Source organism: Salvelinus namaycush, chromosome 35 (assembly GCF_016432855.1).
Source record: "Salvelinus namaycush isolate Seneca chromosome 35, SaNama_1.0, whole genome shotgun sequence".
Taxonomy (NCBI): Eukaryota; Metazoa; Chordata; class Actinopteri; order Salmoniformes; family Salmonidae; genus Salvelinus; species Salvelinus namaycush.
The window spans coordinates 3033299-3059450 of record NC_052341.1 but is presented as its reverse complement, the minus strand read 5'-3'; the positions used below and the strand labels follow the sequence as shown (position 1 = coordinate 3059450).

The window sequence follows — 26152 nt, the reverse complement described above, 5'->3', positions numbered from 1 at the left end:
ATTGCTCCACAAATGTTAGCGACACCTTGTGGTATATTATTGCAAGATTTTCTGCCACAACTAAGATGGCCGCTATCCATGACCAATGTGAAGAAAGACGTATAGGGAAGCGATCTCTTGTTGATTGTCCCGCCCCAGCCAATGATCATTCTGGGTGTCATTGTTATTTTTTTTAATAGCTTTTGCAAAATATATTTTCCATATTAGTAGCCTTTATTCTGTATTCACGTTTGACACGAAAACTCAGGATGATCCCGACAGAGGATGCGTCCGCGAGGGAGATGGAGGACAAACAAAAGCAGGTCGGGTTCAGGTAATCAGAAGGGTAACTTCGCTAGCTTGACTTTGGCAATTAACTACTTTGATAGTTGAATTTGTCTTACTTTCTACCATTTGTATGCATGTTATGAGTGTAACTTATCCAAATGATGAGTGCACAGTAAATGTTCCCTTACAAAAAAAGATTGCAGTTTTGAAACTGCAGTAAAAGTACAGTAACTCAAATCTGACCATAATTCTATCCTCCTGATTCCTGCTTACAAGCAAAAATTAAAGCAGGACGCACCAGTGACTCGGTCAATAAAAAAGTTGTCAGATGAAGCAGATGCTGAACTACAGGACTGTTTTGTTATCACAGTCTGGAACATGTTCCAGGATTCCTCCAATGGCATTGAGGAGTACATCACATCTGTCATTGGCTTCATCAATAAGTGCATCGATGACGACGTCCCCACAGTGACCGTACCTACATACCCCAACCAGAAACCACAGATTACAGGCAGCATCTGCACTGAGCTACAGGCTAGAGCTGCCGCTTTCAAGGAGCGGGACTCTAACCCGGAAGCTTATAATAAATCCCGCTATGCCCGCCGACGAACCATCAAACAGGCAAAGCGTCAATACAGGACTAATATCGAGTCCTACTACACCGGCTCTGATGCTCGTCGGATGTGGCAGGGCCTGCTAACCATTACAGTCTACAAAGGGAAGCACAGCCGAGAGCTGCCCAGTGAAACAACCCTACCGGATGAGATAAATTACTTCTATGCTCGCTTCGAGGCAAATAACACTGAAACATGCATGAGAGCACCAGCTGTACAGGAAGACTGTGTGATCACACTCTCCGCAGCCGATGTGAGTAAGACCTTTAGACATGTCAACATTCACAAGGCCGCAGGGCCAGACGGATTACCAGGACGTGTGCTGCGAGCATGCGCTGACCAACTAGCAAGTGTCTTCACTGACATTTTCAACCTCTCCCTGTCTGTGTCTGTAATACCAACATGTTTGAAGCAGACTACCATAGTGCCTGTGCCCAAGAACACTAAGGTAACCTGCCTAAATGACTACCGATCTGTAGCACTCACGTCTGTAGCCATGAAGTGCTTTGAAAGGCTGGTCATGGCTCATATTAACACCATCATCCCAGAAACCCTAGACCCACTCCATTTTGCATACCACACCAACAGATCCACAGATTATGCAATCTCCATTGCACTCCACACTGCCCTTTCCCACCTGGACAAAAGGAACACCTATGTGAGAATGTTATTCATTGACTACAGCTTAGCGTTCAAGACCATTGTGCCCTCAAAGCTCATCACTAAGCTAAGGACCCTGGGACTAAACACCTCCCTCTGCAACTGGATCCTGGACTTCCTGACGGGCCGCCCCCAGGTGGTGAGGGTAGGTAATAACACATCCGCCACGCTGATCCTCAACACAGGGGCCCCTCAGGGGTGCGTGCTCAGCCCCCTCCTGTACTCCCTGTTCACTCATGACTGCGTGGCTAGGCACGACTCCAACACCATCATTAAGTTTTCTGATGACACAACAGTGTTAGGCCTGATCACCGACAACGATGAGAAAACCTATAGGGAGGAGATCAGAGACCTCTCCCTCAACGTGATCAAGACAAAGGAGATTATCGTGGACTACAGGAAAAGGAGGACTGAGCATGCCCCCATTCTCATCGATGGGGCTGTAGTGGAGCAGGTTGAGAGCTTCAAGTTCCTTGGTGTCCACATCACCAACAAACTAACATTGTCCAAGCACACCAAGACAGTTGTGAAGAGGGCACGACAAAACCTATTCTCCCTCAGGAGACTGAAAAGATTTGACATGGGTCCTCAGATCCTCAAAAGGTTTTACAGCTGCACCATCGAGAGCATCCTGACTGGTTGCATCACCGCCTGGTATGGCAACTGCTCGGCCTCCGACCGCAAGGCACTCACCCACTACAGAGGGTAGTGCGTACGGCCCAGTACATCACCGGGGCCAAGCTTCCTGCCATCCAGGACCTCTATACCAGGCGGTGTCAGAGGAAGGCCCTAAAAATTGTCAAAGACTCCAGCCACCCTAGTCATAGACTGTTCTCTCTGCTACCGCACGGCAAGCGGTACTGGAGCACCACGTCTAGGTCCAAGAGGCCTCTAAACAGCTTCTACCCCCAAGCCATAAGACCGCTGAACAGCTAATCAAATGGCATCCCGGACTATTCACATTGCCCCCCCCCACACACCGCTGCTACTCTCTGTTATTATCTATGCATAGTCACTTTAATAACTCTACCTACATGTACATGCTACCTCAACTAACTGGTGCCCCTGCACATTGACTCTGTACTGGTAACCCCTGTATATTGTCTCGCTATTGTTGTTTTACTGCTGCTCTTTAATTATTTCTTATTCTTTTCGCATCCTTTTTTTTAAGGTATTTTCTTAAAACTGCATTGTTGGTTAAGGGCTTGTAAGTAAGCATTTCACTGCAAGGTCTACACCTGTTGTATTCGGCGCATGTGTCAAATACAATTTGATTTGATTCACATTTACTATGTTACGTCTAACCCTGAGTCCAGGTTGCACCTGTAGTCAGCTGTGGCTCGTACTAAGCCAAGGTGAGTCAAAGGTAAAAACACACAGAAGAGAAAGAAGCAAAAATATACTACAAATTAGACCCCTCTTTTGTGCAGGCTAGTCCAGATCAGATGGAGCCTCTGTACTGGTATTCGACGACCTTCTATACTCTTGACCTGAACCAGTATCTGGGCAAAGGAGACGATGAATATGACAGATCTTCTCTGCCCATAAAGTGTCCATTCATTTTCCCATTAGACAGCTCTGCAAGCGTTATAATGTCAATGATGCCCTTTATATACTTCCTCAGAGTCAGATGAACTCGTGGATACAAAAATGGATGTCTCTGTGTCCAATATGAAGGGAGTTATGCTTGCACATACCCATAGACTACCAGTCATTGCGCTAATGCTATTTAGCAATGGCTCGCGAAACTACCTCTTAACTTCCTTCATACTGGACACAGAGACATAGAAATGGTATCCATGAGTTCATCTGACTTATTGCCAAAATCACAAAGTATCCCTTTAATGTATTGTTTTCTGGTCAAAAACAATGCAGGTTTTTTTACACCTTTTTTGGAGGTACATGCCGGCCTTAACAGCAGGAAATGACTGTCCAGTGCCTGTCCTGGAGGATTTAAATGCAGTACACTCCTGGCACATAGCAGTTTTTGTTTTCATACAATGAAATGTTTTAGCTACTAACTATTAAGAACTTGATTAATATTACCACTATATTGCAAACACAATTTTCTAGGAGCCCAATGCCAATCTATTTCACTTCAACAAACCCATGGGAACAACAAACCATGTCCCCTGCGGTGGCTGGTTACATACGACTTTCATCTATACTGTGTTATCGGATGAGTGCAGATACGAGAAACGATAGGATGTGGACTGTTCAGATACACCCAAGGCAGTCTGATTAACCTTCTTCTTCGCCTTCTTCGTTGGGGCTTTACGGCGGACTACATCCCCAATTTAAAAAAATAATTAGTAATTTTTGTGTTTAACCTTTATTTAATTAGGCAAGTCAAAAGCAAAACAAAAGTTGTATTGCTGCCATGTCTGATTACCCTGTTTCACTTGTGCCCGGTACTCTGTGTTCCCTCTGAAGCGTTCCAGTGAAGTAACACTTACTTACACCCTGGACCGGAGGCTCTGATAGGCTTAACGAGGGCAGTGCCACTGAACTCTAGCACATTGCCTGTCCAATCATTGTTAAAAATCAGGCTATGTAATACTAACTTTCTCCATTTCTCACTTTAACTTTGTTCTTATGATGCGGTAGCTGGCTGCCGTCTAGTGTTGGTTCTGAGTGGGACGGAACAGAACCTTTCCAGATGACCCCGTTTTCCCCTACACATGTTGTCAAATCACCAGATGAGGTAACTACACATTGTATTGTGATTTAACACATTTTCCCCCGTATCCATTATACTGGGAGATACAGGTTTGCCTATACAAAACGTCACCAGAGAACTAACCTTATATTGGCGATACTATCTTTGTTCTCGATTCGTGGGAAAGGAGAAACGATTGGATGTGGACTGTTGAGATACACCCAAGACAGTCTGATTACTTCTTCGCCTTCTTCTTCTTCTTCGTTGGGGTTTTTATGGCGGACTACATCCCCAATGTGCCACTGAACTCTAGCACATTGCCTGTCCAATCATTGTTAAAAATCAGGCTATGCAATACTAACTTTCTCCATTTGTCACTTTAACTTTGTTCTTATGATACAACGATGTTTTGTATAGGCAAACCTGTACCTCCCAGTATAATGGATAGGGGGAAAAAATTGTTAAATCACAATACAATCTGTAACCTCTCGGGGGGAGGTGCATCTGAAGTCGGGGGGGAGGTGCATCTGAAGTCGGGGGGGAGGTGCATCTGAAGTCGGGGGGGAGGTTCTTCTAAAGTCGGGGGGGAGGTGCATCTGAAGTCGGGGGGGGTGCTTCTGAAGTCGGGGGAGGTGCTTCTGAAGTCGGGGGGAGGTGCTTCTGAAGTCGGGGGGAGGTGCTTCTGAAGTCGGGGGGAGGTGCATCTGAAGTCGGGGGGAGGGGCTTCTGAAGTCAGTGGGAGGTGCATCTGATATCGGGGGGAGGTGCTTCTGAACTCAGGGGGGAGGTGCTTCTGAAGTCGTGGGGAGGCGCATCTGCGACAGCCGAAAGTCGGGCACTAATGTGGTTTACCAACAGCAAGGCTCAGATCAATGTGGCAGTGTTGCCATTGTTTATAAAAGGTATTGTTTGTAATGTCTAAATCAATATGCATTGAACCCCCATATAAAACACTCTGAAATAATACAAATACTGTGTGTACTTTGTACAATCAATTAGTGAGAGAGAGCCTCAAATATCACATTTATTTATATCCACTGTACACATAAATTGCGGTAATTTGGTTCTTGTTTCAATCATGTCTTTGGTCACGTTCGCGTGGGTCAAATAAAAACAGCCTAATGATTGGTTGACGATAGATCCTCCCACAATGCAGGCGATGGCTGCCAGATGAAGTTAGTGAAGAGAAACTGCAGAAACTTGCAGTCGACTGCAGTCAAAACTTCATGACCTTTGATCATATGATTTTTGTAAAGTTCATGGAGTTGACATGTAGACGCAAGTCTAACAGTTTTTATCCCCAGAATGCAACACACTTTGAATGGCGGTGACCATCGACTTGACAAAAGTGATCCGCGCACGCCCATTGTTTCACAACTTTGAACATCACAGTACAGTATGGCACAGTTCAGTACAGTAGAGTACATTAGAGTAAAGAAGTGTACAATATACTGTACTGAACTAATACTTTACTTTTCTTTACTGTACTCGTACTGTACTGTGCTGTGAAAACTTGTGAAGCACATGTCTATGGACGTCTGTTTGAGCCAAATCAAGGCCAGTCCGGACCAGACCAAATCTGAACCCAACATAGACATCTTTCACTGGGATTGAACAGCCACCCTAGACAGTACAGTATTAAGACAGGCAGAAACTGTTTCTCTATTAGAAATCCCAGCTAAGCTCATGCAGCAGAAACACGTCATCGGTTCTAACGGTCGTCTCGCGCCGAACTGAGAATGTGCAGGCCGTCAAATCAAAGGCACTCCTTCGATATCAAGTAGTTTTTGACAGAAATGACCATGTCAGTTTTTCACTTTCATGAGGTTGGAGTAATAACATGTTCTACTACTTATAGGGCATTGGCGTGCCTTTTAGATTAAGACAAATAACAACTAAGGAAGACTTCTCAAACCCCAAACCCCGGCCTGGTCTACTTGGTCTGTTTCCAAGGGTTCCCGGAAGTCTCGTGATGTTGCGCCTCTGGGTTTAGAAACAGATCTGTGACACCACCCGCAGATCTGGAGTCAACGGATTACGCCCATCCTCCATCCCTGTCCACAATGACCAAGCAAAACCCAAGACAACTTCATGGTATTAGCGCTTACCGTTGCCCCTAACAACCGGTTTGGACTTGTCTTGATTTAAATGAATTGCGACTTGGTTAAGTATAACGGAAAGGCATTCATTTTGATAGTTGGGGTTGATGTTTGGGATAGGGTTAATTAAATTCAGGCATTAGTTCCATTTGGTTGACGTTAGGGTTTGGGGTAGGGTTAATTAAATCAAGGCCTTCATTCCGATTGGTTAGGGTTAGTGTTAAGGTTTGGGGTAGGGTTAATTAAATCAAGGCCTTCATTCCGATTGGTTAGGGTTAGTGTTAAGGTTCGGGATAGGGTTAATTAAATTCAGACATTCATTATGATTTATTAAGTTCCCGAAAAAACAGCTCACCGGTTTAGTTTAGCTATTAAAGGCTGGGCTTGCTAACTCATTGTGAATGGAGGGTGCAGTTGTCTAAGCAGTAAAGTCCCATTTTATAGATACGGGTTCAATCCCAAGGTCCCATTTTATAGATACGGGTTCAATCCCAAGGTCCCATTTTATAGATACAAGTTCAATCCCAAGGTCCCATTTTATAGATACGGGTTCAATCCCAAGGTCCCATTTTATAGATACGGGTTCAATCCCAAGGTCCCATTTTATAGATTCGGGTTCAATCCCAGCAAGGTTCCATTTTATAGATACGGGTTCAATCCCAGCAAGGTTCCATTTTATAGATACGGGTTCAATCCCAGCAAGGTTCCATTTTATAGATACGGGTTCAATCCCAGCAAGGTTCCATTTTATAGATACGGGTTCAATCCCAGCAAGGTTCCATTTTATAGATACGGGTTCAATCCCAGCAAGGTTCCATTTTATAGATACGGGTTCAATCCCAGCAAGGTTCCATTTTATAGATACGGGTTCAATCCCAAGGTTCCATTTTATAGATACGGGTTCAATCCCAAGGTTCCATTTTATAGATACGGGTTCAATCCCAGCAAGGTTCCATTTTATAGATACGGGTTCAATCCCAGCAAGGTTCCATTTTATAGATACGGATTCAATCCCGGCAAGGTCCCATTTTATAGATACGGATTCAATCCCGGCAAGGTCCCATTTTATAGATACGGGTTCAATCCCGGCAAGGTCCCATTTTATAGATACGGGTTCAATCCCGGCAAGGTCCCATTTTATAGATACGGGTTCAATCCCGGCAAGGTCCCATTTTATAGATACGGGTTCAATCCCGGCAAGGTCCCATTTTATAGATACGGGTTCAATCCCGGCAAGGTCCCATTTTATAGATACGGGTTCAATCCCGGCAAGGCTCCATTTTATAGATACGGGTTCAATCCCAGCAAGGTCCCATTTTATAGATATACGGGTTCAATCCCAGCAAGGTCCCATTTTATAGATACGGGTTCAATCCTGGCAAGGTTCCATTTTATAGATACGGGTTCAATCCCAGCGCGGGGCACTCCTTTTTTTCTTCTTCTTCCCTAGTGGATGGTTTTGACGACGTATCCCGACGTCCTGGAGACTTTCTAAAACGTCAAATTCCCCTTGAATCTGGAGGGATTTCACTGGACTACAGCATTTCTAGGGCCTTACACAGATGTAAGGGCAACAAAACACTTGGCTAATTAGTTATATATATATTTATATTTGAGTGTTCTTGCTCAGTGCCTCCCTCCCAATTTCCCCCCTTCCTCTACTGAGAAGAGAGAGCAGTATTTTCTGTGCTATGCTACTGGCCAAGGAAAGACTTCTGTAGTATCCCATCTATCCTTGGCGAAACCCCCCTCGTCCCACCAGTGACCTAACCCACTTCTCCCAGAGAGACCCCCCCTCCTCACCCTCTCCCCAGACCCCCAGTCAGGCATGTCCCAAATGACATCCTATTCTCTTTATAGTGCACTACCTGTGACCAGGGCCCATTGTGCACTATGTAGGGCATGGACATCACCAGGACCGGGCTTTCGAAGGGCTTTAGCCGCAAATGATTTGGGGTCAGACCCTAATCTTTTGCGCTGCTGCAATGGTGTTAAAAATGTTTATATTTGTAGTCAACTGAATTAGCCACTTAGTTCATAGAGCTGTGGTTACGTGAAACTCCCAGAGTCATCCAACCGTTATAATCAGGGGTGTAGTGCCACTTCTCAAAATGGTGCTACAGTATGTCTCGCAAAGATCACCTAATGATTCATTAGTATTCTACATAACAAACAGACTATAATAGCATGATAATGTCAGTCTACTGTAAAAACAAAAAACACCATGTCATTTATAATGACTATTTAGGATGATTGTGCTGAAATATATAAATATATATTTTCTCATGCTTTGTTTTATACCATCTGCTCTTAACTTTGATTAGTTCGACCGGTTAGCCACCCTTACATCATTCAAGAAGATCGACATGCATATTGTCATGAAACTGATTGGGATCAAATGGTTGGCATGCATGTATCATCAACGTTTCACCTGTGAAAACATGAAGAAATTATCATTCACGATTGACAGTTATTTATAATGAGGTAGGCCTAATTTGGTGTTTTAGGATTTTCAAAATATAACATTTTGGCTGGGAAATGTTAGCTAAATTGAGGTATGCTCATGATCAAAAGTATAATTGGTGCAGTACCGTAGATACCAATATCCCTGTGAGCCAATCATGTTGTCGAGGGTTACAAACAGAAATTAATAATATTACATTGTATTGTATTACACCCTTTAAACTATCCCACGACTCACCTGACAAAGTTAATTTAATTTGTCGTTGTTAGTAATATTCATTAAACAAATATTTTATGTTCCAAAAATGTTTTTTTTTAGTCTGGTCGCGGACCCCTAGCAGTACCCCACTTTGAGAACCTCAAATGTAGGGTATTGGGTTAAATTTGGGACACCACTGTCTGCTCTGTTGTTTGATTTGCTTAGGCATTTTGAAGGGCTAACATGTATACCTACCAGCAGAGGGCAGCAAAACCATAGTCAATATGTTTTGTGTGTAATCTGCAATCTGTACTGCAATCTGTACTGATACACAGGCTTTGTCCTAAAATTGCACCCTGGTCAAAACAAGTGAATAGGGTGGGAAGCAGCCATTATCTACTGCTCATTGGTGGGTCTTCTGGGAACATATCCTCAGTATCTTCCACAGGTGGAGCTGGGCTGTCCAGATCCCACCCTTTTGTATTTTTTATTTAATCAGGGAAGTCAGTTAAAAACAAATTCTTATTTACAATAACAGCCTACCCACCGGCCAAACCCGGATGACGCTGGGACAATTGTGCACCGCCCTATGGGACTCCCAATCACGGCTGGTTGTGATTCAGCCTGGAATCAAACCAGGGTCTGTAGTGACGTTTCTAGCACTGAGATGCAGTGCCTTAGACCGCTTTGCCACTCAGGAGCCATCCAGCTTTAGATGCTCAGAAATAGGATGGTAAGGCTGGTTGTGGGAAGTCTATTAACACATAGTCTCTGACACAGTCATGGAAAGTCCATTGCGTTTCGTGTGTGTTGTGTCTGTCCTATGTGTCAATGTTGCAACTAGATGTGGTCTCCACTGACATACCACTTGGTATTCAGGCCAGAGAATACACAACAGTTAAGTGTGTGTGTGTGTGTGTGTGTGTGTGTGTGTGTGTGTGTGTGTGTGTGTGTGTGTGTGTGTGTGTGTGTGTGTGTGTGTGTGTGTGTGTGCGTGGTTTGATTATGTTGCCTGATTTAAAAAAAGAACATCTTTGTGTTATTAAACCTCCATTATTTTGTGTGTGTGTGTGACTGTGGAAAAATGCAATGGCAACTGACTTTGAGTTTTCCCAATAACCACAGGTCAGAAACACGAAGTCGAATGAGAGAGAGAGAACTCCCCTGAACTTTCATCCATTCGTCTGTAATCTGGGAACCCCTGGATGTGATCAATGGAACAGGTATGGTAATGAGTAGTACGGTTAGCATCGCCCTAGCGTGAGAATACTGCTCTTCCACCAAGACGCCTGAGGTTCACTGGCAGTCTCTTCCACACAGCTGTGTGTGTGTGTGTGTGTGTGTGTGTGTGTGTGTGTGTGTGTGTGTGTGTGTGTGTGTGTGTGTGTGTGTGTGTGTGTGTGTGTGTGTGTGTGTGTGTGTGTGTGTGTGTGTGTAGATTCGAGTAAGGGTAGTCAATGAACGAAAAAGGCCTGTCGTGCAAGTGAGCCTTTCCATGTCTTAACAGCATGTGTGCAGGTGTGTATCCACATCACTGTTACCAAGAACCACGGATGATATGCAGGGCTGTAGCTTTTGGGACTGGAGTGCTTTGCAGCCAAATCGGTGCAAGAAGGCATTTGTATAACTTAGGCTGTGTTTAGACAGGCAGCCCAATTCTAATATTTCTTTTTCTTTTTGACCAATCAGATCAGCTCTGAAAAAGATCTGATGTGATTGTTCAAAAGACCAATTAGTGGGAAATAGATAATAAATGGGGGCCTGTGTGAACACAGCCTTCGTCAGTACCTGCACCATCCCAATCCGCCCACAACCCCTCCCCCAAAACCCCCTCTTATCAAATCAAATCAATTTATATAGCCCTTCTTACATCAGCTGTTATCTCAAAGTGCTGTACAGAAACCCAGCCTAAAACCCCAAACAGCAAGCAATGCAGGTGTAGAAGCACAGTGGCTAGGAAAAACTCCCTAAAAACTCCCTCTTATGCCACCCTCAGGCCTCTTATGCCACCCTCAGGCCTCTTATGCCACCCTCAGGCCTCTTATGCCACCCTCAGGCCTCTTATGCCACCCTCAGGCTATGGCACTCTGAGTTCAAAGGACAGACAGGAAATGGAGCTATGAATCACCTTGATTGGGGAGAAAATTTGTGTTTTCTTGTTTGGGTATAAGTCCATCCTCTGAGAGTCCTTCACAGAAGATTTGTGAAATATGCCACATCCTCTTAGAATCAGCTATTGTTTTCTCAAAGGAGAACAGCATGCAAACATTTCAAAACAATATGCTACTTATCCTTCTATATAAAAAATGTCTTGCACAACTACCTAAATATTTTTTCTGATCTCTTTCTACATTTATTTTGGGATTCCACCCTGTAAACGTCATTTTCCTGATGATGCGTGTTTGGAGAGAGTTTCATTTCATACAAGCTCATTTTCGTCCACTTTCCCTCTGCTCACGCATGTCCTCGATTACCTTTGACCTTTTTCAAAAGGAGGCCAGAGAGGACGCAGGAGAGATGACGCAGGAGATGAGCAAATCTAATTGAGAAAAGGCCAATGGGTTATTGTCTGAGCGATGTGCATTTGTGCAGACTGAGGGACGGACAGGGTCTTCTCATGGTAAACTAAAGCCGAATCGGACAGGGTCTTCTCATGGTAAACTAAAGCCGAATCGGACAGGGTCTTCTCATGGTAAACTAAAGCCGAATCGGACAGGGTCTTCTCATGGTAAACTGAAGCCGAATCGGACAGGGTCTTCTCATGGTAAACCGAAGCCGAATCGGACAGGGTCTTCTCATGGTAAACCAAAGCCGAATCGGACAGGGTCTTCTCATGGTAAACCGAAGCCGAATCGGACAGGGTCTTCTCATGGTAAACCGAAGCCGAATCGGACAGGGTCTTCTCATGGTAAACCGAAGCCGAATCGGACAGGGTCTTCTCATGGTAAACCGAAGCCGAATCGGACAGGGTCTTCTCATGGTAAACCGAAGCCAAATCGGACAGGGTCTTCTCATGGTAAACCGAAGCCAAATCGGACAGGGTCTTCTCATGGTAAACCGAAGCCAAATCGGACAGGGTCTTCTCATGGTAAACCGAAGCCAAATCGGACAGGGTCTTCTCATGGTAAACCGAAGCCGAATCGGACAGGGTCTTCTCATGGTAAACCGAAGCCGAATCGGACAGGGTCTTCTCATGGTAAACCGAAGCCGAATCGGACAGGGTCTTCTCATGGTAAACCGAAGCCAAATCGGACAGGGTCTTCTCATGGTAAACCGAAGCCGAATCGGACAGGGTCTTCTCATGGTAAACCGAAGCCGAATCGGACAGGGTCTTCTCATGGTAAACCGAAGCCGAATCGGACAGGGTCTTCTCATGGTAAACCGAAGCCGAATCGGACAGGGTCTTCTCATGGTAAACCGAAGCCGAATTGGACAGGGTCTTCTCATGGTAAACCGAAGCCGAATCGGACAGGGTCTTCTCATGGTAAACCGAAGCCGAATCGGACAGGGTCTTCTCATGGTAAACTGAAGCCGAATCGGACAGGGTCTTCTCATGGTAAACCGAAGCCGAATCGGACAGGGTCTTCTCATGGTAAACCGAAGCCGAATCGGACAGGGTCTTCTCATGGTAAACCGAAGCCGAATCGGACAGGGTCTTCTCATGGTAAACCGAAGCCGAATCGGACAGGGTCTTCTCATGGTAAACTGAAGCCGAATCCAAAACCCCTTGTGTGTAACTTTGGGACAGGAGCATTAATTGCTGTTCACATAGCTACATCCAGTTTTATTGGTCTAGTTTGGTTGTGTGTCTGGTGTCAGATGAAACACTGACACTAGTCATCACACTCAGGTGGATTGATCCTGGTCCTCTGAAGCTCAGTTGGTAGAGTGTAGTGCTTGCAACGCTAGAATAATGTGTTTGATTCCCGGGACCACCCGTATGTGAAATGTATGCATGCATGACTGTAAGTTGCTTTTTGAATAAAAGCTTCTGCTAAATGGCAAATATTATGATTCACTGTGTGGGCTATATTTTAAACTCTCCCAGAGTTGGACTGTGTATTTCAGTAACAGGGCTGGATGTTTTCAACAGGGAAGTGTTTCTGTGGTGCAGGATTCAGCCATAGTACTCTCTTTGACGTTGTTCCCGACACACAGGTACACACACACACACACACACACACACACACACACACACACACACACACACACACACACACACACACACTGACACCAGCCGCTTGGCCAGACTGAGGCCTGTGTGGAGGATGGCTGCTGTGGGGCCTCTCTGACACCAGCCGCTTGGCCAGACTGAGGCCTGTGTGGAGGATGGCTGCTGTGGGGCCTCTCTGACACCAGCCGCTTGGCCAGACTGAGGCCTGTGTGGAGGATGGCTGCTGTGGGGCCTCTCTGACACCAGTCGCTTGGCCAGACTGAGGCCTGTGTGGAGGATGGCTGCTGTGGGGCCTCTCTGACACCAGCCCCTTGGCCAGACTGAGGCCTGTGTGGAGGATGGAGTAGTATGTCTTTGTTTGACCTGGTTGGAATGGACAAGGGAGAGAGAGGAGACCGTCAGAATGATCTAACATCTGGTGACTTTGAACAGCAGTCCTGATCAGGTTTGACCTCTGCTAGTTCAGTGTCATTTTTTAAATTCTTCTAAATATTCCATTGGTGGAAAATATTCATATGTATTTCCAAACTAATTGCCCAAAAAGACACATAAAGTCGTAATGAATTTGACTTGTTCTTAGTATCATAGTATCAACCCGTCCTTGACTCACTTATTGTGCAATGAGCACAGCAACACACTGTGGTAGGACTGACTGTGAGTAGTGGTCTGGAACTAGTAGGACTGACTGTGAGTAGTGGTCTGGAACTAGTAGGACTGACTGTGAGTAGTGGTCTGGAACTAGTAGGACTGACTGTGAGTAGTGGCCCAGAACTAGTAGGACTGACTGTGAGTAGTGGCCCAGAACTAGTAGGACTGACTGTGAGTAGTGGCCCAGAACTAGTAGGACTGACTGTGAGTAGTGGTCTATAACTAGTAGGACTGACTGTGAGTAGTGGTCTATAACTAGTAGGACTGACTGTGAGTAGTGGTTTATGACTAGTAGGACTGACTGTGAGTAGTGGCCTATAACTAGTAGGACTGACTGTGAGTAGTGGCCTATAACTAGTAGGACTGACTGTGAGTAGTGGTCTATAACTAGTAGGACTGACTGTGAGTAGTGGTTTATAACTAGTAGGACTGACTGTGAGTAGTGGCCCAGAACTAGTAGGACTGACTGTGAGTAGTGGCCCAGAACTAGTAGGACTGACTGTGAGTAGTGGCCTATAACTAGTAGGACTGACTGTGAGTAGTGGCCTATAACTAGTAGGACTGACTGTGAGTAGTGGTCTATAACTAGTAGGACTGACTGTGAGTAGTGGCCTATAACTAGTAGGACTGACCGTGAGTAGTGGCCTTTAACTAGTAGGACTGACTGTGAGTAGTGGTCTATAACTAGTAGGACTGACTGTGAGTAGTGGTCTATAACTAGTAGGACTGACTGTGAGTAGTGGCCTATAACTAGTAGGACTGACTGTGAGTAGTGGCCTATAACTAGTAGGACTGACTGTGAGTAGTGGCCTATAACTAGTAGGACTGACTGTGAGTAGTGGCCTATAACTAGTAGGACTGACTGTGAGTAGTGGCCTATAACTAGTAGGACTGACCGTGAGTAGTGGTCTATAACTAGTAGGACTGACCGTGAGTAGTGGCCTATAACTAGTAGGACTGACTGTGAGTAGTGGCCTATAACTAGTAGGACTGACTGAGTAGTGGCCTATAACTAGTAGGACTGACTGTGAGTAGTGGCCTATAACTAGTAGGACTGACTGTGAGTAGTGGCCTATAACTAGTAGGACTGACTGTGAGTAGTGGCCTATAACTAGTAGGACTGACTGTGAGTAGTGGCCTATAACTAGTAGGACTGACTGTGAGTAGTGGCCTATAACTAGTAGGACTGACTGTGAGTAGTGGCCTATCACTAGTAGGACTGACTGTGAGTAGTGGCCTATAACTAGTAGGAATGACTGTGAGTAGTGGCCTATAACTAATAGGACTGACTGTGAGTAGTGGCCTATAACTAGTAGGACTGACCGTGAGTAGTGGTCTATAACTAGTAGGACTGACTGTGAGTAGTGGCCTATAACTAGTAGGACTGACTGTGAGTAGTGGCCTATAACTAGTAGGACTGACTGTGAGTAGTGGCCTATAACTAGTAGGACTGACTGTGAGTAGTGGCCTATAACTAGTAGGACTGACTGTGAGTAGTGGCCTATAACTAGTAGGACTGACTGTGAGTAGTGGCCTATAACTAGTAGGACTGACTGTGAGTAGTGGCCTATAACTAGTAGGACTGACTGTGAGTAGTGGCCTATAACTAGTAGGACTGACTGTGAGTAGTGGCCTATAACTAGTAGGACTGACTGTGATTAGTGGCCCAGAACTAGAAGTCAAGGAGAGGCTGTCAGTGTGAGTGGAAAATGTGACATCATGAAGCATTCCATAAGGCAGGACAGAACGTTGTGGTCGGATGTGTTTTTCAGAAGTTACGGAAGCCTGACTCGCGTGTGCCGCCTCCTTCGCTCTGTGAATCTGTGTTTGACGATTTTCATATTCTGTTTCACTGTTTTGTTTTAAGGGGGGGGGGGGGGGGGGGGCTTCTGTTGATGTTGTTTTTCGGCCTTATTTCTAGCCATGCCAGATCTTGTGGTTTTCGCATTATGAAAGTCTACAGCACAGCCTTCCCACTGGGCACAGATGTAAATTCTACACTGGTTCAACGTAATTTCATTGAAATTACAGTACGTGGAAACTACGTTGATTCAACCAGTGTGTGCCCAGTGGGTTTCCGTACCAGGCCGAGCAGGCTCAGCCAATAGGTTTCCACCGCATAACAACAATGTTTCAATTTGTCTAATCGGGGGTATTTAGGCTAAGTAAACTATTACTCTTTTGATTTCATCTGCAGCCCATGGCCCAGTCATACAGGCCTCTTATTCAAACCATTTGTGTGCGGTCTGGATTGAGGGGCGGAGGGTTGCGGAGGGACAGAGGGGGGAGGGGGGGGGGGGTTAGGCAGTGGAGAGACGAGAATGGTGGGGGGGGGGATTTGGATAGCCCTGGGAGAAAGTCTGGGACGCTGAGAGTGAGAGGTATTGGCAGGGAGAACTAAACCACAGCTTGCGTGATTGTGGTTCTCCTTCAGCCTCTCTACTCCTTTCCCTTCTCTTCCTCCCAGCTCCCCCGAAGCACCTGCACGCACACAGCACCTTAACCCCCTGACCTTTGGCCCATGGCCTTGTCAGTGGAGACACACCTCAGCAATGTTTATTTGATAGGATTTATTTCATTGGTGTTCTCAGTGCATAAAACTGGAATTATCCAGAATGCAGTAGACAGTAGAAAATGAAAATGAGCGTTTTTAATATCAGTCCTTTTTATTCCATTTGTTGCACAACCCTCATCTGGTCATCGGAGCTGAGAGTGACAGATTAGATAGAGAGATAGATCAATCCATCGATCAATACAGTACACACAGTAGCAAGTGCTCAACCTTTGATTTGAGTGACACGATATGCGGCGGTGTGCAAAACAGCCGCTACATTCACCCAGACTATCTTTTTTTGGTGAGGTCATGGCACTCTCTCTGCTTACCTACCCTAGTCTGTCTCCTCCATCCCCTTGCCTTTCTCCCCACATCGATTTAGGATCATAACTAGTCTCATTAAAAAAAGTCTTGAGAAGGACGCAAAAGCCAAAAGCCTGATCCAGCCAGCGAGTTTTTAATGGTACAGGTTTATAATGAAACACTCCTTGAGCCGTTCTCCCAAAGCGCTGACGTGATCCACTGGACACGGGCATATTAAAAGTGCACACTATTTATAAAGTGTGTGACTATCGGGGAGAAGGGAGGCGGGGAGGCGGGGAGGCGAGGCCGGCTGGGAGGATGTAGAGAGAGTTGTGTTGAAACCGTTGCAAAAAAATATATATATAAATAAAAATACATTTTCACATTTTAGTGGATGACTACTAGACTTCATTCTGTTGTTGTAAATAGCAGATGTTTTGAGGTCATTGCTTAATTTCAATCACCCTCTCTCGGCTGGTGTTTTGTGGGCTGTAGTCATACTTAATGAGAGAGTCATGATGTGTTGTTGGTGAGTTGTGGTCTAGAGAAAGTGCCATGGCCATTCACACAGTGCTTTGACCTCCGTCCACACAATACGAACCACCATCGGTGATTTAAGTAATGCATCCTGTTTCTGCTCGGAGATGTGAAGTCCACACACACTTATGCCACATTTTTCAATAAACTATAACATATTAAGCAATCCACACCTCTTCAAAATGGATGTGAGCTAAGGTTTGAGTCAATAAACCCCCTAAAGCGGAAATCACATGGAGAGATGCCCGTCAACGGCGTGAAATTTGCGCGCTAGAGTACCCAGCATCAATTCACATGCACTGCGTAGCGTATGCCAATATAATTGTCATGAACATTCATAATAAACAGTTGTATTAGTGACCCGTTTCAGGAAACTAGACTTATGTTGCACGTCACTACTTCACAGGAGAGCCATTTCAACATAAACATAGATCATTTTTCTTTTAGCAAAATGCCTTTATTTGGGGCAGAAATTCCTTCTGGAACTTGTAAACTTTCATGTGCCTTAATAACAAACTTGTATGCCATCTGTAAATACAAATACAATTGTTAAATTACGAGCCTAGTTAGTTTAGCCAAGGAAAAAGACAGGAACCTTCCCGCTAGCCATGATTGGCTGAGATAATGGATGGGCTGGACATGCCAAGAGATGAGTTCAGATTGGTCTGCCAGGAAGCATGCTTCTGTTTATAACATGAGCTGCTCAGTATGTGTAGGTAATCCTTTCGAACACAGTTTTTTTTAACGATATAATGAAGAAATCCCTCGAAGTTGACCGAGTTTTGAAATCCGTGGAATGCACGGTGGAAGAAGAGTATGATAGCTAAGGAGATAAAGGAAATGCTGGCATTTGATCGCAAATATGCGGAGGGAGTCGAAAAGAGAATACACAGAATAAGGGTAACCATGGCATCTGTGACAGAGAGGAAGAAGCGTTTATCAATGTAAACGGGTAAGAGAGTCTAGCTAGCTACATTTTCAGATATAATATGTTTCTAATTTTGTCAGAAGTCTTTTTTATTGCAAGTTAAAGTTTACTGTTAACTAGCTAGCTAACGTTAGGTGGCTGGCTCGCTAGCTAACGTTATGTGTATGATCTGTGTAGTAATATTATTTCTATCTCAGAAAGCCATTTGCATTGCTAGTTATAGCCTAATGTTAGTTAGCTAGCTGACATGGAACCCAGTTGGTTATCTTTAGTTACCTGCAGGTTCATGCATGGTCGTAACATTATGAGTTGGGATTATGGTTCATTGTTTAGCTAGCTAGCTACATAAAATACTCCACTATGCATCCTGCATCCTGTGCATGTGACAAATAAGTATTGATTTTATTTGATAGAACAACATGACCAGCACCAAAGTCAAATCAAATCAAAGTTTATTTGTCACGTGCGCCGAATACAACAGGTGTAGACCTTACAGTGAAATGCTTACTTACAGGCTCTAACCAATAGTGCAAAAAAAGTGTTAGGTGAACAATAGGTAAGTAAAGAAATAAAACAACAGTAAAAAGACAGGCTATATACAGTAGCGAGGCTATAAAAGTAGCGAGGCTACATACAGACACCGGTTAGTCTGGCTGATTGAGGTAGTATGTACATGTAGATATGGTTAAATTAGGATATAATGATAGGCCAACGAGACAGTGTCCAAGTTCTACAATTCTCTGGTAGAATGCCCTGCTTTTATTTTATCACTCACAACCGTACGATATTTTCTCTAATTAGCTTTCCATTAACTTGTAAATAAGGATCTTGTTGTGAGTTGATTTTCCTGCAATAACGAATAAAAAATTTGAACATTGTCAGCTGTGATATGGTCATTATTTGAACTGGCTAGCCAGTTAACTTAACGTTAGCTAACTAGCTAACAAGCCAGAAATTAACCAAAACATTGTTTGTAAAGTTGCTTTATGTTGCCTGGTTTACTAGATCGACATTTACTAAATACATTTTTAAACTGATGTGTTTGTTGATGTTATAATACACCAGTTCTGATATTTTGCACCACTGATGTCATGCGGCCTGTCGTTGTTTTTGTGTTTATACTTTTTCTGAACGACAACGACAAGTTTGATGTCGGACGACAATGATGTCATGATGTTCATGATGTAACTGTGACAACTGTCTACAGACATGTCGATAGATGTAGTATAAACCAGCCTTTAGTCTTGAAATCTGTGGTTGTTTACTACACTAAATTATTCTCTCTGTTTAGCACATGGCCTCACATGTGAATCCTTAAAGAGATGGGTGGGGCTAAGGCGTAAGAGGGTGTGAACGATGCTGAATGGGTGTAGACAAAGAAGAGCTCTCCAGTAGGTACCAAAAAATATTCACGGGCCATTTTCTCACAAATGGGGTTACAAGTTTAATTAAATGTTCAATTGTTCCTCAATTGGTTGGTGGTTGGTCGCATTTGTTCGCTATGGGAGTTATTGTTGTGGGTTCCTTTTTATTCACCTTAGATGTCCTACAGGAGCCACCGTACCTGGGCTAAACTGTCGTTGCTTTGCTATTTCCAGCATGAGCATGCTCGTTCGCACGCTTAAAAAAAACAAATCTGTTTTGTTTGAATGGGCTTAAGAACTCTCTCCATTCAAGCATGCCTAATTTGGTTAGCAGTGCATTCTATTCATTAGGCTATGTAAAAATGGGAATAAATCATCCAGTGTCCGCCACCACCACCGTTGCCTCCAACTGCACTGTCCCAGTCTACACAGTTCACACACGCTTTAATGATTTCTTCTGATTGGATGTCTAAATAATTCCATGTGTGGCCGCCTTCGGGCCTGGACGCCATGACGACTCTGCCGGATCTGGTTACTATGCTCAATCTTTCACCCAGGCGGCTGTGTGTCTGTGTTCGTGTCTGTCTGTGTGTCTGCGTGTGTGTCTGTGACTCCTCTCTCACCTCGGTTGCTTAACTTTGAACCACTGAACACTGCTGCCTGTCCAGGGTGGACACAACGACCGTGTGATGTCATTTCCTCATCGAGGGGCATCTGCTCAATCCCATGTGGTAGCAGTGGTTATAGGTCACCTCCAGAGGGTATTCAGACCCCTTGACTTTTTCCACATTTTGTAATGTTACAGCCTTATTCTAAAATGAATTAAATAAAACATTTCCCTCATCAATCTACACACAATACCCCATAATGACAAAGCAAAAAAAAAAGAAAGGTTTTTAGACCTTTTTGCAAAAAATATATAAATAAAAAACAGAAATACCTTATTTACACAAGTATTCAGACCCTTTATTATGAGACTCAACATTGAGCTCAGGTGCATCCTGTTTCCATTGATCATCCTTGAGATGTTTCTACAACTTGATTGGAGTCCACCTGTGGTAAATTCAAATGATTGGACATCATTTGGATAGGCACACACCTGTCTATATAAGGTGCCACACTTCTTCATTCTTAACTAGAATAAGTTTGGAACCACCAAGACTCTTCCTAGAGCTGGCCGTCTCAGTCTACTAGTAGACTCTAGTAGACTGTAGCAGACTGTAGTAGAATGTACAACATCCTCCTCACGTAGCCTAACCACATAACCTGTAGATCATTAATTAAAACTCAACCTCTCCTCTCTCTTCTCATTCTCTCTTCTTCTCCTTCTCTTCTCATTCTCTCTTCTCCTTCTCTTCTCATTCTCTCTTCTCCTTCTCTCTTCTCCTCTCTTCTTCTCTCTTCTCTTCCCTCCTCCCTCTTCTCCTTCTCTCTTCCCTCTTCTCCTTCTCTCTTCTCCTTCTCCCCTCTTCTCTCTTCTCCTTCTCTCTCTTCTCCTTCTCTCTTCTCCTTCTCTCTTCTCTCCTCCTTCTCTCTCGTCTCCTTCTCCCTTCTCTCTTCTCTCTCTCTCTTCTCCTTTCTCTCTTCTCTCCTCTCCCTTTTCTCTCTATCTCTCTCTTCTCCCTTCTCTCTTCTCCCTTCTCTCTTCTCTCTTCTCTCTTCTCTCTTCTCTCTTCTCTTTCTCTCTGCACCCTCTCTCTTCTCCTTCTCCTCTCTTCATATCTCTTTTTCTTCTCCTTTTCTTCTCTCTTCCCATTCTCTTTTTTTTCTTCTTCTCCTTCTCTCTTCTCCTTCTCTCTTTCCTTCTTTTCTCTCTCTTCTCTTCTCCTTCTTTTCTCCTCTCTTCTCTTCTCCTTCTCTCCTCATTCTCTCTTCTTCTTCTCATTCTCTCTTCTCCTTCTCTCTTCTCCTTCTCATTTCTTCTTCTCTTCTCCTTCTCTCTTCTTCTTCTCCTTATCTCTTCTTCTTCTCCTACTCTCTTCTCCTTCTCTCTTCTTCTCCTCTCTCTTCTCCCTTCTCTCTTCTCTCTTCTCCCTTCCCTCCTCTCCTCTCTCTTCTCCCTTCTCTCTTCTCCCTTCCCTCCTCTCCTCTCTCCTCTCTCTTCTCTCTTCTCTTTCTCTCTGCACCCTCTCTCTTCTCCTTCTCCTCTCTTCATATCTCTTTTTCTTCTCCTTTTCTTCTCTCTTCCCATTCTCTCTTTTTTTTTCTTCTCTCTTCTCCTTCTCTCTTTCCTTCTTTTCTCTCTCTCTTCTCTTCTCTTCTCCTTCTTTTCTCATTCTCTCTTCTCTTCTCCTTCTCTCCTCATTCTCTCTTCTTCTTCTCATTCTCTCTTCTCCTTCTCTCTTATCCTTCTCATTTCTTCTTCTCTTCTCCTTCTCTCTTCTTCTTCTCCTTATCTCTTCTTCTTCTCCTTCTCTCTTCTCCCTTCCCTCCTCCTTCTATCTTCTCCTTCTCTCTTCTCCTCTCTTCTTCTTCTCCCTTCTCTCTTCTCATTCTCCTTCTCTCTTCTCCCTTCCCTCCTCCTTCTATCTTCTCCTTCTCTCTTCTCCGTCTTACTTCTTCTCCATTCCCTCTTCTCCTTCTCCCTTCTTCTTCTCCCTTCCCTCTCTTCTCCTTCTTCTCTTCTCCTTCTCTCTTCTCCTTCTCTCTTCGCTCCTCTCTCTTCTTCTTCTCCTTCTCTTCTCATTCTCTTGTCTTCTTCTTCTCTTGTCTTCTTCTCCTTCTCTCTTCTCCTTCTCCCTTCTCTCTTCTCCTTCTCCTTCTCTCCTCTCTTATCTCTTGTATCTTCTCTCTTCTCCTTCTCTCTTTTCTTATTTTCTTCTTCTCTCTTCTCCTTCTCTCTTTTCCTTCTCTTTTCTCCTTGTCTGTTCTCTCTTTTCTTCTCTCTTCCCATTCTCTATTTTTCTTCATTCTTCTCCTTCTCTCTTCTCCTCTCTTTTCCTTATTTTCTCTCTTCTCCTTCTCTCTTCTCCTTCTCCATTCTCTCTTCTCCTTCTCTTGTCTTCTTCTTCTCTTGCCTTCTCTCTTCTCTCTTCTCCTTCTTCTTCTCTCCTCTCTTATCTCTTGTATCTTCTCTCTTGTCTCTTTTCCTTCTCTCTTTTCTCCTTCTCTTCTCTCTTTCTTCTCCTTCTCTCTTTTTCTTATTTCTTCTCCTTCTCTCTTCTCTTCTCCTCATTCGCTCTTCTTCTTCTTCTCTTCTTCTCATTCTCTCTTCTCCTTCTCTCTTCTTCTCCTTCTCTCTTCTTCTCATTCTCTCTTCTCCTTCTCTCTTCTTCTGCTTCTCTCTTCTCCTTCTCTCTTTTCTTCTTCTTCTAAAAGTTTTGTTAGCGCTTTACTTCTTCTAAAAGTAATTGGAAAGGTAGATACAAATTATTTGTGACATTGTGGTTACAATAAAGAATGTAAACAAGATGTAAACAAGATGCTGTGCTATTATTTACAGTAGTGATGGACAGCTGGTGGCATTTTGAAAACAGGTTTTCAAACACTTGTAGCCCGATTAGCCTCTAACGAGTCACAAACCCGGGTCCGGGATCCCCCCCATCAAAAAAGCTGACTAGCATAGCCTAGCCTAAAGCCACAGGGATATCATATAATAAAATGTTCATGAAATCACAAGTCCAAGACACCAAATGAAAGATACACATCTTGTGAATCCAGCCATCATTTCTGATTTTTAAAATGTTTTACAGGGAAGACACAATATGTATTTCTATTAGCTAACCACCATAGCAAAAGACACAACTTTTTTTTCCCACCATTTTTTTCCTGCATAGGTAGCTATCACAAATTCGACCAAATAAAGATATAAATAGTCACTAACCAAGAAACAACTTCATCAGATGACAGTCTGATAACATATTTATTGTATAGCATATGTTTTGTTCGAAAAATGTGCATATTTCAGGTATAAATCATAGTTTTACATTGCAGCCACCATCACAACTCTCACCAAAGCAACTAGAATAACTACAGAGAGCAACGTGAATTACCTAAATACTCATCATAAAACATTTATGAAAAATACACAGCGTACAGCAAATGAAAGACAAAGATCTTGTGAATCCAGCCAATATTTCAGATTCTTTAAGTGTTTTACAGCGAAAACACAATTTAGCATTATATTAGCTTACTACAATAGCCAACCACACAGCAGCATTGATTCATGCACGTTAGCGTTAGCGAATAAACCAGCAAAAGATATTAATTTTTTCACTAACCTTCTCAAAACTTCATCAGATGACAGTCCTATAACATCATATTACACAATACATATATTGTTTGTTCGAAAATTTGCATATTTAGCGGCACAAATCGTGGTTATACAATGAGAATAGTAGCCAAGCTGCCAACAAAATGTCGGGAGAAATCTTGGGAGGCACCTAATCTAATCAATAACTAATCATAAACTTGACTAAAAAATACAGGTTGGACAGCAAATGAAAGATACATTAGTTCTTAATGCAACCGCTGTGTTAGATTTTTAAAATTAACGTTACTACGACATACAGCGTGCGCTAAAGCGAGACCGCACCGAAATTAATGGCGGAATAATGTTTTACATTTTTCAACAGAACAACGAATTAACATCATAAATAGTTCTTACTTTTTGATGAGCTTCCATCAGAATCTTGTGCAAGTGGTCCTTTGTCCAGAATCATCGTTGCTCGGTTGTAGATTGCCGTCTTCAACTTAGGAATTAGCAGCAAACATTAGCTATGTGGGCCAGACGTGCCCAACTCTTCATAACGCAGCACAAAGAAATATCCGAAAATCGCAATATACTGATATAAACTGATATAACTCGGTTTAAAATAACTACATTATGATGTCTTTAACACCTATAGCGAATAAAATCAGAGCCGGATATATCTAAGGCCTATAACGAGAGCTTTTCAGAATGTCATCCTGAGGTCCTCCTTTGCGCCATGACGAACGTTGAAAAGAGTGCACCCCCGGTTCCATGAGCCTTTATATGGCCTCAGATCTGCCTAGCAACACCATTCCAATTCTCACTGCTTACTGACATCTAGGGGAAATCGTATGCAGTGCATGTCGACTCATAGATAACATGCAATTTAATAAACTGACCCTGGAACAGAGCATCGATTTCAGATTTCTCACTTCCTGACAGGAAGTTAGCTGCAACTTGAGTTCTGTTTTACTCACAGATATAATTCAAACGGTTTTAGAAACTAGAGAGTGTTTTCTATCCAATAGTAATAATAATATGCATATTGTACGACCAAGAATTGAGTACGAGGCAGTTTAATTTGGGAACGAATTTTTACAAAGTCGAAATGGCGCCCCCCTATTGACAAGAAGTTAACAGGACAATACTCTTTATAGCCAGGCTACTGTAGGTGTGAACATCCCCCTACAAGCAAAAATTGACATTGCGACCAAAGAGAACAGACGAAATGGACATCGCTTTCATTAAGCCAGCTTCTTTCTATGGTGCTACCTGTTCCAGGGTTAGGACCGTAACCACGAGAGGACTTGAAAATGAGCAGGAGCTGAGAGGATCACCAAAACTAAAATGTATTTTGGTTTCAGTGCATTTTCTTTAAAATAAAAAAGTATATAGCCTATCAATGTGTAGGCATACTGTGTAAGAAAATCGATAATTAAATAAAGGTTATTTATTTTTATTTTTATTGTCTACTAAAAATGTGAATGTGTTTTTGCAGAGCATATAAACATGCCGACAACCATCTGTGGAGATCAGTGGACAACGGGCCGGACAATGGGCTGGACAAAGGGCCGGACAATGGGCCGGACAACGGGCCGGACAACGGGCCGGGCAACGGGCCGGGCAACGGGCCGGACAAAGGGCCGGACAAAGGGCCGGACAAAGGGCCGGACAAAGGGCCGGACAACGGGCCGGACAAAGGGCCGGACAAAGGGCCGGACAACGGGCCGGACAACGGGCCGGACAAAGAGCTGGACAACGGGCCGGATCCGAAAAGACGCATGGTTTCCAAGAAAACGGTTCGTTTTGCTAGATTCTTAAAATGTGTACGCAGCATTTGTGTGTTGGAGTCACTTTTAATTCTTAATTGATCTACCGTTTCTATCATAGGCCACTGTAATCGATGGGGGCTCAGGGCGGTACCATTCTGCTCATCTGATGAAGGTGCACATGGATCAGATTCAAACTTTGAAGACCAAGATCGAGTCATTGGAGGCAGAGCAGCAGAACAGAAACATTATTGGAGGGCATAGATATGGGCGACAGCTGATGCATTGGTCCAGAGCCAGGCGGTATTGGAGGAGAGACTGGCGGAGAATGACGCGTTGAAGAGGGCGAGGAACGAGATGGAGTCACAATCCATGTCAGGCACACCTGTGAGCTCTGGAACTCCACCTCCGACAGGCAGAGTCAACATACCTGGCTGGTTCATCAGGTTGTCGGTTCACCCTGACATTTCCATTCCTCTTCTGACAACAGAACTTGACCAACTGCTCACCAGGGACTGCAAGGGCCGTCCGGACCATTATCTTGTTCTGCTATAGCCCAATAAACAAATGCATGTGGCTTATATCTTCAAAAATATTTAAATGCTTTATTATCCAAATGTGAAAGCATTTACTGTACAGTACTGTATTTCTTCATCAGCATCTTTATGTTTTTGTTAATCAAATAATGATAAAAATACTCTTTCAAAATGCTGATGTTTCTT

The 26152-nt window shown here is 43.8% G+C and overlaps 1 protein-coding gene across 1 annotated transcript; it reads left to right on the top strand.

Annotated features, from left to right (window-relative positions):
• The first annotated feature begins 141 nt into the window (after positions 1 to 141).
• On the top strand, positions 142 to 26152 carry LOC120029947 (eukaryotic translation initiation factor 3 subunit A-like). Its single transcript, XM_038975257.1, has 4 exons — positions 142 to 302; positions 10087 to 10184; positions 25160 to 25460; positions 25552 to 26152. The coding sequence occupies exons 1-4, from the start codon at positions 249 to 251 to the stop codon at positions 25768 to 25770; spliced, it is 672 nt and encodes a 223-aa protein (XP_038831185.1). The 5' UTR covers positions 142 to 248; the 3' UTR covers positions 25771 to 26152.